General features: G+C 47.8%; 2 protein-coding genes across 4 annotated transcripts; one reads left to right on the top strand and one right to left on the bottom strand.

The window, feature by feature from the left end:
- Positions 1–110: 110 nt before the first annotated feature.
- Positions 111–8,222, bottom strand: TAFAZZIN (tafazzin, phospholipid-lysophospholipid transacylase). Of its 3 annotated transcripts, none has more exons than XM_081175941.1 (11): positions 8,102–8,222; positions 5,526–5,678; positions 4,096–4,224; positions 3,755–3,800; positions 3,447–3,532; positions 2,997–3,077; positions 2,805–2,846; positions 2,663–2,725; positions 1,769–1,821; positions 1,538–1,615; positions 111–752 (listed from the first exon to the last, which is right to left on the bottom strand). In XM_081175941.1, the coding sequence occupies exons 2-11, from the start codon at positions 5,632–5,634 to the stop codon at positions 651–653; spliced, it is 789 nt and encodes a 262-aa protein (XP_081032067.1). In that variant the 5' UTR covers positions 5,635–5,678; positions 8,102–8,222; the 3' UTR covers positions 111–650. The 3 variants fall into 3 exon arrangements, with proteins under 3 accessions (XP_081032067.1, XP_081032065.1, XP_081032066.1); XM_081175939.1 differs by lacking the exon at positions 8,102–8,222 and adding an exon at positions 7,202–7,401; XM_081175940.1 differs by lacking the exon at positions 8,102–8,222 and adding an exon at positions 7,213–7,401 and having other exon boundaries at positions 5,526–5,680.
- A 235-nt stretch (positions 8,223–8,457) lies between these two features.
- Positions 8,458–13,068, top strand: LOC308576536 (uncharacterized protein). Its single transcript, XM_081175938.1, has 2 exons — positions 8,458–8,724; positions 10,369–13,068. The coding sequence occupies exons 1-2, from the start codon at positions 8,539–8,541 to the stop codon at positions 12,175–12,177; spliced, it is 1,995 nt and encodes a 664-aa protein (XP_081032064.1). The 5' UTR covers positions 8,458–8,538; the 3' UTR covers positions 12,178–13,068.
- Positions 13,069–13,294: the final 226 nt, after the last annotated feature.

The raw sequence follows: 13,294 nt of genomic DNA, 5'->3' as shown, positions 1-13,294 counted from the left end.
GCTCGAGAGACGCCTCCCATATGACACCTATCTACTTGTCTGTCGTTCATTTTCAACCCAACAGTCCTACTCTCCTCCCAGCCACCAGAAGAACTCAGCACAGGCTGCAGCAGGGTTTAAAATCATTTACTGGAAAATTGCCACGTATAAAATCCACATTGGGGCCAATATTCTACAAAAAAGGAGAGAACTGACGGAATCAATCACCAATCCTTTCCAGCCCCCACTAAGCAATGCAGGCTGGTGCAAAAAGGGGTCACTGCAAGGAGGGGCGGAGCCTGCTATGCCGTCCCTTCCCTAGCGCCTCCCCTTGATCCTGTACATCCATCACCCACAGCTGCCAGTCTGGGCCCAGGCTCCTTCCAGCACCTCTGCTTCTGGTCTCAGGGAACTCCACATTCAATAGTCTTTCTGTGTTTCTCCCCTCCCTTTGGGAGGAAGCACAACAACAGAGCGTGAGACACACAGGTGGGGTGGGGCTCCATGAGGTACGCAGGGAGCCTTCATCCATCTCTCTACATGCAGTGCCAGTGCACTTGTGGCGTGGCATGGGCAACAGGTGGCAAAGTGGGAACGTCAGAGGTAGTCCATGCATCGTGTCGCACAGGACTGCACAATCCATGCTTTGGATGCTCATCCTGTTCACATCGCTAGCCCTGAAGCTTGAAAGTCTGATGCAGTCTCTCGGCCTGGTCCTTCAGTGCCTGGATCTCCTCCTGAATGAAATCAGTCAATGCTTTCCGCATCTCCATCTGCAAGCACAAGGAGCCATAGTCAGCAAGTCCATGCAACACGCGCCAGCTCTCCGCCTATGTGTGGATGGGTACACCAAGAAGCAGGTGTATCCCAGGAACTATTCCCCACCTCCAGGTCAAACAAATGCACAAGTCTGGGCCCAACCTAAGCCATGATTTGGGATCTCAAAGACTCCTGACGCATAAATCATAAAATCATCATGCAGCTAAGGTGGACCAATTTATAAATCAGCCAGGTAGGCAAAGTCTCTCCCATTCCCATCAATGCCAGCCTGAACTCATCATACCTTCAACAGCTGATAAATACTTCTGCTTATTCTTATTCTCAGATCAGTCTTACTTATTCCCATCATCGTTCTCCTAGAAAGATGGCTGTTGGTTTCCAATTGTATTTTAAAAAAGAGTAGTCCCATGTTTCAGGGAATTATATAACAGGCACAATGGCTGTGTTTTGCCTCCACTGCCAGATGTTGTTGAGAATGGCAGGTGGGCAGAGTCCCGTTGCACTCATGGCATCTGGCCACCCACTGTGAGAACAGAATGGTGCCCTAGATGGGTCACTGGGCTCTTTTTATGTTCTTATGGAAGGTGAACATAAGAAACAGGCTTGGCACATAGTCTTCCCTCATTGGGGGGAAATTTGTAACTGCTCATCCCTGCAATGCAGTGCCCAATTCTATAGAGAATGAACCTTAAGGATGAATCCAGCTCTGAACCCATCAGTGCAGTATGTCAAGCCCTTAATGATCAGCCATCCTATTTCTTCCCTACTTTGCACTCACCGCTGATTTGTTCTCTGCCCGCAGGTGCTCCAGCAGCGGACGGGCACTGAATGGCTTCCCAATTAGCACGGTGATCTTCTGTAACAAGAAGAAAAGGCAGCATGAGCAAACCGGTAACAAGGGAGGCAAATTGCTTCACTTGCACAAGTCCTCAACTTGCTGGTGACTTAGAATCCCCTGCCACTCCCGTCTGCAATGCTAGGAGCGCCTCTTCCCACCTCCAACACTCACCTGCCCAGCACGGGGCACGTATGGGGGTGCATTGGGGAGTACATCATTCATTCCTAGGGAGATGGAGGGGGGAAACAACAACACAAACAGTTAGTTTTGATCCCAGCCCCATCATAAGCCATATATATATAAAAATGACAAAATGGAATAGGATTCCTGTGTATTTAAGAGCTGTACAGAAGGGATCATTTTAGCAGGAGCTGAAAAGAGCCTCCACTACTAAATTCATAGCATTCCATGTGGGTTATGCAAGAAGGTTAGACATACAGCCTATCCAGACAAAGTAGAAATTGGCATGTGTTTAAATTCTATTTTGATTTTTTAAAAAAATAATACCTGACTTTAACATTTTTTATGTTTGTAAGATTTTACCAAAAATAAAAAATAAAAATCATGTGCTAGATAAATGTTGGAATTGTGTGTGGAGCCCCGGCTCACTCAGCAGCAGCAGAGCAGAAAATTGTAAGAGGCTTCTCCCACTTCAGAGAACAAGGTTTAAACAGAGCTACCTCTGGACTTAGAAGGGAGGAGCTACTTGTTCCAGGGTACCCTCCAGCATCAAGTGAGAAGAAGAGGTCATGCTGGTTTTTCAAAACCCATTCCCGCATCCTGAATCTCAATATTCTCAGTAAATTACTTCTGAAATACAAAATGTTGGTTTGGAAAGTAAGATGGAGAGTTAGTTTGTGTCACATTCTGCCAGCCTTCCTTGTGCACACTTTGGGCATTGCCTTTGGAAATCTGGTCCCTGCCAAAATCAACCTTTCTACACAGATCTTAAAGGAAGACAAGTGTCCTGTTCCACCAGAAATCTGAGAACCCTTATATCTTCTACCTATGCCATTGCCACCTGCCTAACATCAGACCTCGTCCCTCTCCTGATTCAGGTCTCACCTACATGCCAGAGTGGCAGTATAATGGGGTGAAGGCGGCATTCAGCCAGAAGACGCCCAATGCCTGGAAGAAATAAGAGGAAGGGGAGTTAGAGAGGATGAAATGGTCCCAGAATGCTCCTCTCCTACTAAAAAATACCTACCCCATTTGAAGCGCATGAATTCCTGAGTCATGTTTACTTTGCCTGGAAGAGGAAGATGGAGAACAGTTAGGGCAACGGGTGGGCAGTGTAGGTTAGCCTCTGAAGCAAACAATACCATCACCCCACCTATATCTATCTGCCACCCCCAGCCTCAGTATGCTCACAGAACCACTTCCAAGCATTGCTACCTACCTTCTGGGAACATGTGAACCCAGTCTCCATGGTTGAGCTTCTCAAGAATGTAGTCCATGCCTTTCTGATAGACTCCATCTCCTGCAGGAAGAATGAACAGATTAATGGCAGTTCAATCCCGCACGGAGGGCTCATGCAGCCCTAACCAGAACATTCTCTCACCATGCCTAGACAAGTCATAAGCATTGAAAAGAAAACAGATTTTTGCCTTTAAGAGTATGCTTACTTAGAACCCTTTCCATTTGCAAAGCAATTAAAAAATCTCTTTCTTCACAGCATCCTTGTTGATAAGGCACTATTATTCCCATTTTACACATGTCAGCTGGAAAATAGAGGCTGGGAGAAATGGAGGCACAAGGGTTCAAACTGTGTAAGTGAATTACTTCTCAGGCCTGATAACCCAAGAGCTGCTTGCCTGCCCCAAGTCTATTAAGCAAACCATCTGCTTACCACGACAGACAGGTACACATCGCCCAAGGCTGAAGAAACGGGAATGTAGCTCCTTGGTGAAGCAGATGTCTGCAGCTGTTGGAGTCCTGGGAGAGCACAGAGACTGTTAAAACCACGTCACAACATTCTCAGCCAAGTTTTCATATGGGCTCTCCAAAACCTTGGGAGCTCAAACTGAATATGATGGGCAGCCCTACAAACACCCAGGAGCTTTTATTTTTATTTATTCAATTTGTATACCGCCCTATCCCTGTAGATCTCAGCTCATTCCTTCCTCACAGGGAACAACCACCTTTCTCAATACTTACCAGCGCATTTTCTGCAAGTTCCAGACGTGCCGTAATTTCAGGATCCCTGGGGGAGGCACAACCACATGAATACAGGGAACAATCCAAATTAAACCTACCATAGCTAATGCAGGAAAATGCTGCACGCACAGGGGTCAGGCTTGGGATTCATCCTTAAGAAAGACAGGTTAAGCCTCCTTCATGAAGGTCCTAAGGGAGTGGGGGGGGGGAGCACCCATTCTTGCCCACTGTGCTCCAGACCTCAGGAAGGTGATTGGCCTGGTCTCTCAAAACAGAAGAAAAGAGCAATACCTTCCCCTTCCCACCCACCAGGTGGCAGCACTTCCCTTCTAGTACCCTACCCCACAGATGTGGATCATCCATGCAGGACTGGTGGTTGCAGACCGTCAAAAGAGGGATGCCTTCCTGGCGCTTCTCAATAAGCTCATACAGCACTTCTTCGTTATGGACGTTCAGCTGGTTCATATACCCTGAAAGCAGGAGAGCAAAATGACAGCTCAGTGACAGCAAAGAGAGTGTAGAGAGAAAGGCTGAGGAGTTCCTAGGCTCGAATTCAGACTGGAGCAAGATAGATCGCTCTGTCTAGGTTCCCAGTGCTCTATCTAGCCATTAATAACAATGGATAGCAGCAATAATTTGTGGCTTTCCATATTTAGCAGTCATATGGCAGTTTTGAGCAAAGCATTAGGTAAATGTAAAGGTAAAGGACCCCAGGATGGTTAAGTCCAGTCGAAGCATTACACACATTCACATAGGAAGCTGCCTTGGTATTGGCTACACGGCCTGGCAGCAGAACTGTCTGGTTCCTGGGTTCAGGGGTCTTTCCCAGACATGCCTGGAGATGCCAAGGATTAAACACTCTGCATTCAAAGTGCAAGCTGCCCCACTGAGATGCGCACATTGTTTTGCTGCAACAACCTTGAAACAACCTTGCAAGGCCAATATTGTTACACCCACCATTGCCAGAGTGCTAGTAGTGGATGGGTTGCCTGAAGATACCTAGCAAGCTCTTGGCAGAGATGAGCTACAACAGCTCTCATTAGGGGCATGGGATGGGGAGAAATGGGGAAAACAGAAGACCTAGCTTAATACAAGGCCTGGCTCCTGGGTTCTGGTGGCCCTCAGGCAAGACTGAGTGGCTATAAAGCAGAGGGAGAGGCCAAGATATGTAAACCAATGGAGCACACGGACAGCTCCGTCACTGGCTTTGAGGCAGAAGTGGCCTCAAAACTCTCCTCTGGCTGTACCACTTCTGAGCCCTGCTTTTCACCCTGCTTCCTGAGAGATTTTGTCTCTTGCTTGCCTTGTGTAGAAGCCTCTGGTTTCTGCTCAGGTGAAACGTAACCTATTACACAAAGGCAAGAGTCCTCTCTCTTGTTCCACCCACTTTTGCTTCTGGCTCCACCCACCCATATGACCCCCAGAAGTTTGCCCAAGAGACAATTTGGCCCTCAGGTGAAAATAGGTTCCCTACCCCCACCCTATGCCCACCCCGTCACTAATCTAGTTCTGACCCCAAGAGCTCAGTCTCCATTTCCCTGCCCAGCAGAAGCGAGTCAAAACCTCGGGATCCCTTCCACTTCTACATATTCTAAGGAATCTCCACATGTCTTCCTGAGCTCCAGGAACAGCATGAGTCTCTTGTACTGCTGCAGTCTTCCAGGGAGCCTAAATGGCAATGCCATCAAGCATTTCTACACACCCTGCCATGAACTCTTTTTGTCCCTTTTGTGACACTAGCTGTGTAGGGGCAGAAGTTACAGGTACTCACTGGTCCAGAAGCAGCTGTAGGTGCCCACCAAGCCCATGACCACCCTGCTGGCCAAGGTCCAGGGCAGATGTGGAGCCCGGGGAAAGGGCCATTTCACCTCAAGGGGCATCTTCCCATCCCTGGCAATCCTTGAGGTAAGAGTGTCAGCTGTCCCTGCCAAAGAGAACAGCAGATTGCTTTGCAACCTATCACATCTCTTGGTATGTAGTCCTCTCCCCTGCCAAGGTTGTGTTGCAACTTGCAGGTGGAGCCACCACATCCTGCCGTCTCACCTCTGCCTGAGGGCTGTCACCACATTTTAAAAAAGAAAAAAGTGATGAGGCTAAACAACAGGATTAAGCAGAACAGTGCAATGATGAGAAACAGAGAGGTTGCAACTGAAGTTACGTGGGCCAACCCTATAGAAATTGAGAAACTGCTGTTGCAAGTCCACACCCAGCAAAAACTATTACTAAAGCATCTCTGTTGTGTTGTTTTACCCCAGATCTAGAAAAATTACTTTTGAGGTGGAGGTGTGAAAGGGTGGCAAAGACCACTAGTTAGTGATGCAGGGATTTTACTATACACATTAAATACAAATATACTGTTAATGAAAGCTTGGAGAGAAGTAGTAATTTTGAGAAGTATTTTGAGGAAATGCCTTCTTTCCACCCGTCATCCCTGATGCACCCATTCTTTTTTAGATTGGTCCTCTAATCAGAGGAGCAATCTGAGCAACACAAACTCAAGAAGTGGCTCTCAAATGTTTTAGGTGGATATTTATTGCACTTTTGTTCGTATTTATTTATTTCACTTCTTGATCGTAGAAAAACCTTGAAGTGGTTTACAAAAAGAACAGTACAATAAAACTATTTTTTTAAAATAAAACATTCAAAAAGTAAAAACGAGGAATAAACTAAAAACACATCAGAATTCTAGAAATCTGGGTAATTTCTTTTGTGAGCCGAATCTTCTTCCCATGTGCGCATACAGAGGTGTAAGGAAAGATGCGCCAAATCCCTCAGTCCTCCTCTCCCTTCCTACTAGCCTTCACCTCCTTCTCTTGCAGCCACCAGGTGCTCTCCATCCCCAAGCCCACCGCTCCCCACCTGCGCCCTGATACCCTCCCACATCTCTCCCATGGAAAGAGGGACACCCTAAAGCAGCATGTCCAGAGTCCACTTTGGGGACCTAATCCGGTCCGCCGGTCGGTTTAATCCGGTCCCTGTGGCAGTTCGTCTCCTGGGGTAAAATCTTAAAAAAAGCTCAATCTTAAAAACAACTTTGGTCGGGCCTCACGCATGTTCACTTCATCAAATCTGGCCCCCTTTGAAAAAAGTTTGGGCACCCCTGTCCTAAGGGAACATTCCTAAGGGACGTTCCGGGATGGTATCGGAAGCCCAAGTCGGCTTCTCTCAATCCGGGGCGCCCCTGGAGAAGAGGGAGGGTCCGGCCGCCCCTTTCTAACCTTTGCCATGGCGCCTCTCTCTCTCTCTCTCTGCCCGGGGGTCTGGCAGCCCCCTTCCCTCGCCCCGCAAGGCCCAGAAACCCAGCAGGGGCAGCTTCCCCACCTCGGCGCCGGGGGAGGCGGGTGCCAGACGGAGATGCCAGACGCCGGGAATGAAGCGGGAGGCAGGCGGCGCCTCTGTCCGCCCCCCGCGCCTCCTCCCCGCTTCTCCCCATTGCACCCCACTGACCTCCTGCTCCTCCTGCTAGCTGCCTTCAAACTCCTCTTCTTTCTTATCGCGGCGAGAAAGAAGCAGCTCGGCTCCAAAGCGCCCCAGTTTTGCAAACTCTCTTCCCACGTAAAGAATTTTAATTATTTATTTATTTTTATTTTAATAAAAGAGGCGTAAGCAGAAACAGGGTCGTAAAGCGTTCTCGGACACTTAGCGGTCGTGAACTGTCGCAAACGGCTACTCGAGTGACACGCGCGCTTTCCGGCAAGGCCTCGGAACCGGATGGTGGTTCAGAGTGACGCGCACGATCGGAGCTTCCGCTAAATGTTGAAGGCGGCCCATGGGGCAGCAATGTCGCTCTACCCCGTGGCATCTCTATGGTGGAATTCCTATTCGCTTCGCCTTGCGAGTTAAAAGTGGGAAATAATATCCTCCTTTAATTTAGTGAGGAATAATCACGAGTAATGAACCTCCTCCCGCCTTGTTTTATGATACGAGTGGAGAACTCCGGCATTTTGAAAGACAAACAGAAACAGAACAGAAACAGGCAGAAAAGGCTTTTGTTCTTAGATTAGGAACTTCCTTATTGGTTAAAAAAGAGCATGCTGAGCTCGCTTAAAACATGCTGCCCCCGTTCATATAAGCATATCGTATTCCTTATCTCTCTGTGTGATGCACATATATTTTAAATGGGAGCAAACACAATATTCCATGTGCAATGCCGCTATATTTGGCGCCCTTTAACAGCGCGATCCTATACACATTACTCAAAGGGACTTGCTTTGTTGCAGGAGACTCGCGGCGCAATCCTGGTGCACCTTTTCAAAGAAGTCCTACTGAGCTACTCCCAGAAAAGCGTGCATAGAATTGCAACCTTTGTATGTATGTTGTTTATTTCAAGTCATAACTTTGACTTACTTGTATCGGATCGGATTTGTTATAAGATGCGCGACCTTTGCGGTATGGTGTTGTTGCTTCTTCAGCTTGTAAAGCGCCTTGCGTATAGCAACACAGAAAGGTGATATGCAAATAAAAAGTGATGATGGCGATTTATAACTGAATCTCATCTCGCCACGTGCAAATCCTTTTCCCTATGGAAATGCGGTGAAGCCGAAAGCGTGACTGGATGTAGCTCGTGAGCATCCAAACGACAGCTACTCCTAAAGCAAAGAATGGTCTCTCATATTGTGAAGGAGAAAAACAAACGCACCGGCGTGCAACGTTTGGCAAAGGACTTCATTTCCCAGCAGCCGCATTAGGGTTGACGCATGCCCTCGCGGGGCTAGAAGGCTCCCCCGTGTCCCGGTTCCCATTCATCAGTCCCGGAGCCGTGCGCGACCTCGGGAGCCGCCGGCATGTCTTCTTCTGCAGCGGCGGAACCCGAGAGCAAAGCGCTGCCCATCGTCGTGAGGACGTACTTCTCCGAGGTCGTGGAAGACGACGGGAACTTCATCCAGGCAGTTTGCAGCCTGTGCAGGCACAAGAGGAAGACCATCCGAGGGCAGCACAAGGCGCCATCCAATTTCACCAAGCACGTGCAGGTACAGAATGGCAGCAAAGGGCCACTACGCATTCGCACGTGAGCCAGCCCGATTTGCTGGCTGGTTTAAGATTAGCCATCCGGGAGCCCCCGTAGGCACGACCAGCATGCAAACTCGTCGTGCAAAAGGGATGGCGGCTCAGGTGCTCCGTGCGCTTCAGGGCCGCTTATTATGCTCAGGAGCGCTTTGCCGTTATTAGCCACCCACCCGCGCGGCAGCATCTTGTTTCGGACCTCGATGTCGCCTGGTTCGAGTGCGCGCGTTCAAGCAACCTTGGTCGTCCTCAATAGATCAGATTAAGGCCATGGCCCTCCTGCAGTTGCTGATTTCTACCCTTAGGGCTGGAACAGGGATGTGGCCCTCCAGGTGGTGTTGGACTACTTTTATCATCCCCAAGCCAACATGACCAGTGAGTGGTCAAGCATGGTGGGAGCTGTAATCCCGCAAGATCTGGAGAGCCACAAGTTCCCTGCCCCCAGGCAGACTACTCTGACTACTCTGCATTGCAAGGAGTGGAGTCTGGACTCTTACACCACCTGATTCCACAAATTGTGGTTGACCTCTCCAGTCCTCAAGGATCCTAGTCTTGGACTGGAGAAGGGCTGGCACATCACGTTGGAGAACCACATCAAAATATTTTCAGTGCATATTTTCATACACATCAAATGCCAAACTACAGCAGATAAATTTATTGCCTTTAGGATGATCTTACTTTAAAATAATAATCATGAAATAGGAGATGCTTAGAACATAAGAAGAATCTTGCAGGGATAGGGAAGCTGTGGACCTCCAAGTGTTGTTGAACCACAGCTCCCATCATCCCTGACCACCAGCCATGGTGACTGAGGGTGATGAGAGTTTGACGTCCTCTGGAGGGTCACTGGTCCCGTCATCACATGGTTTAGTGGCTCCAGCCAAAGGTCCATAGGAAACCATCATTCTGTTTGGGAAGGCCTGCCAGATGCTTCAGGAAAGGTCATAAGATGAGTGGGAAAGTACCCACCCCCAATTTCTTATGCCCAGCATTTGGTATTCAGAGATATACTGCCTCTGAATATGTTGATTCTAATCGGTTGTCATAGCTAAGAGACTTTGCAAAAAGCATACCTTAAAATCAGATGTATTATAAAAAGAATTTATTTTTACTTAAAATTAATTTTTAGCAAGGTTAGTGGATCCTTTTGCTTCTTTGCTTTTTTCCGTTTAGCAATTTGGCAGCATTCTTGCAAATTTCTCTGTAAGGTTATGGAGACTGGATATTTTAAAAGTAAAATTAAGGGGCTTGATTTGACTTATGGGTGGACATCCACATAAGGACTCTGCCAGTGCAATGGGAGTTTCCTCCCCACTGCAACCCCCATTGGCTTAGGTTGGGATTGGGAGAATCCCCAGAACAGCACATGAGGTGTGGTGGGAGGAGAGGGGAGTTGATTCCATCAAGCAAGCAGAAATGTTTGTGCTGATCTCCTTAGTGCTATGTTAAATTCCTCCCAATATCTGTGAGATCCTGACTCCACAGGCCACTGAGCAATTCATCAGGTCTGTCAGTACTTTTGCATGTGACAAGCATTTATATATTTCTGTATGATTCCCATAATAATTTCTATATCATATAGCACTGACTGAAATATTTCTCTGTTGTAGAGAATCCATGGAGAAAAATATCTGAAGCTGATGCACAAAAGGAAGAATATCCATTGCAAACAAATTGGTAGTGGCATGTTAAAAGTTTCTGAGAAAATTCCAAAATACAGTGAGCCTCACTGGGACCCTTACTCACAGTATCAGCTCTGTGATCAGTCTTTATCCAAAGAAAACCTGGATCAACTAATTCTCAATTTTCTCATCACTGATATGCTTCCCTTGTCGATTGTTGATGGAAGTGGCTTCCACACTTTGATTAAAGGGATTATTCCCAGTGCTGCAGTCACTTCTACAGAAACCTTACGGAACAACCTTGCAAGACAGTATGCCTTGGTTCTTGAAAAAATTAAAAGGAAATTGGACTTAGTTTCTTATGTTTGTACAACTGCAGATGTGTGGATGCATCAGGGGCAAAATTATGTGGGTGTCACATGCCACTGGATCAATTCAGCTAACTTGACAAGAGAATCTGCTGCCTTGAGCTTCCGACGCTTTCCTGGGCCATGTTCATACAGCAAGCTTGCTTCTGTGCTGACTGAGATCCATTCGCAGTATGATTTGGACTCCACAAAAATAACACACATTGTCACGGACAATGGGAACCATTTCCAGAAAACCTTTCAGCAGTTCTCTGGACCTAAAGAGCAGCTGGAGGATAGCTTGGACCAGCAAGAGGGGAGTGATGGGGAGAAGCAAGTGAATCCCCTGGGTGCTGATGCCTGTGTCAACGTGCGCATTTATGAAGCCTTGTCAAGTGACACCGTTGATTCTTCTGACCTCTTCTACTTGCCACCCCGCGTGGCCTGCTTTTCCTGCACACTCAGCTTTGTGGCTGCAACAGCTGCTTCCAGAGCACTGGCCACCAACCCTCCATACAGGCACCTTTTCCAAAGCGTGGCAAGCAAATGTTGTGCTTTAAGGAATGTTTCCCAAGATAGCCTGAAAAATGCAGAGCTTGTTAATTACGCCCTCGGAAAGTCTCTTCACAAACCGACCTCCATATGGAATTCTGAGTTTGACAGTTTTTGCCGCATATACGACATGCGTGGCACAGTGAATCTCATAATGGCCTGCCTCCAGCTGCCAAAATTTACCAACCTGGAGCTGGAGTTCTTAGGAGAGTGGTTGGAGGTGATGTCTCCGATTGCTACAGCACTTGACAAACTTCAGACAGAAGAGGCCATTGAGTCTTTCTGCGGTGCTGTCCTGCCCATGGTGCTTGTGTTAAACAGCCGACTTGAGTCGGTGTCTCCAAAATACACTTCTTGCCTGGCAGATGCACTGAAAGGGGAGCTTCAGAAGCAGTTTGGGCACGTGCTGACCTTTGACACAGCCGTAAGTAGTAAAAAGACAAAGCCACTAGTCATTGCTTCTGTATCACATCCATTTTTTAAATTGCGTTGGCTGCAAAGTCAAGATGATAAGAAGATCGCTCAGGAGCTTTTCTTACGGGAGCTGCTCCGCTGTGACACTCTGTCGTCGAAGGCTGACAGTCAAGCCGCAGCAGTGAAAGCTGCCGACGATTTTTATGGCTTTGATGATCAGGGGGTGGCGGCAGCTGAGTCTGCATTAAGGAATATTGGGATACAGTTCCTCAACGATCCATCGCATGAGCTGAGGCAACTGAAAAGATATCCAGCCATCGCCAAGCTTTTTATCAAGTTCAACACCACTCTGACAAATTCTGCTCCTGTAGAAAAACTGTTCTGTCACAATGGACAAATCCTGGGGCCCAAAATGGCCTCCCTTCAGGATGATGTGTTAGAGATGATGATGTTGTTGCAGAAAAATTCCCAGTTTCTTGTATGATATATGTCCATAGAGCAGTGGCCTAGAGTCAACATGGTGCCCTCCATATGTTGTTGGACGGCAACTCTCATACTCATCTCTAACCATTGGTCATACTGGCTGGAGCTGAAGGAGTCCCAACAATGACTGGAGTGCCACAGGCTCTCACACCACTGCTCTGCAGCCCAGTTTTTCCACCTGTTCCACCTTCAGAAAAACTCTTTTCATGTTGCTCCTTCTGCTGAGGCACCAATGAAACTGTCACATCTCTCCTATGCATTGCAGAGTGTTTTGGGGCATGTTCTAGGGCGCATACTCAGGGATGGCTCAAGAAAGGGGCTGATGTTGTTGTTGCTGCTGCTGCTGCTGCTGTATTAAGCAGCGTAGGTGTGATGGGCTACAGGGACTCGCCAGTAACTTGCCAGTACCTTGCCCTTAAGTAGACCCCAGTCCCTACCACCAAGCAACAACAGGGCAATGAATCCTGAGGAGGCTGTGTTTGGTCTCCTTGCCTGGAGGCTCCACTTGTGCTAGAAGGGGCATGGTAGCTCTCGTTCATCTGCTTGATGGGAGAGAAGGAGTACCTGGAGGATATAAAGCCACAGGGAGAGGGAGGAGGGGCAGTGGAAGGCCAGAGAACAGGCTGGACTGCCTAGGCATCTAAGAGGGCTCTCACACAAATAAGGGTGGCTTGGCCCATACTACCCTGCCAGATGCCTTCTGCAGTCTTCTGCAATCTTGCTGAGTTTTCCTCAGACAGTTGCCCAGTGCGCCTGCATAGTGAGGGCCAGACCTGTGTCCACTCAGTTCATGCTGAGCACTGGACAAGCTTGTTGGCTTTTGTATAAACTTGGTTTGAAATTTGCTGCTTTGAACTGTATTCTTTTGATAAATATTTTACACTCTGTTTTACGTAAAGCGTAGCCTTGATTTTGTTAAACATTTTGTTAAAAGAAAAGAAAACATTTCCATGGTCATGAACTGACAATGCACCCTGAAGTCCCCTCTGACTGTATATTGCACAGGAAGATCATCAGCAATAAGGAAGTTGCCTTTCTCGGCAGCTTGTCCACCCTTCCTGATCTTACCAAGGACCCCTTCTGAGAGGAACTCAGAAGCTTGAGACTGCCATTCAGGA

This window comes from Podarcis bocagei (assembly GCF_964188305.1).
Source record: "Podarcis bocagei genome assembly, chromosome: 17".
Taxonomy (NCBI): domain Eukaryota; kingdom Metazoa; phylum Chordata; class Lepidosauria; order Squamata; family Lacertidae; genus Podarcis; species Podarcis bocagei.
Note: the sequence above shows the minus strand (reverse complement) of the source record. Positions and strands in the feature narration are given on the sequence as shown.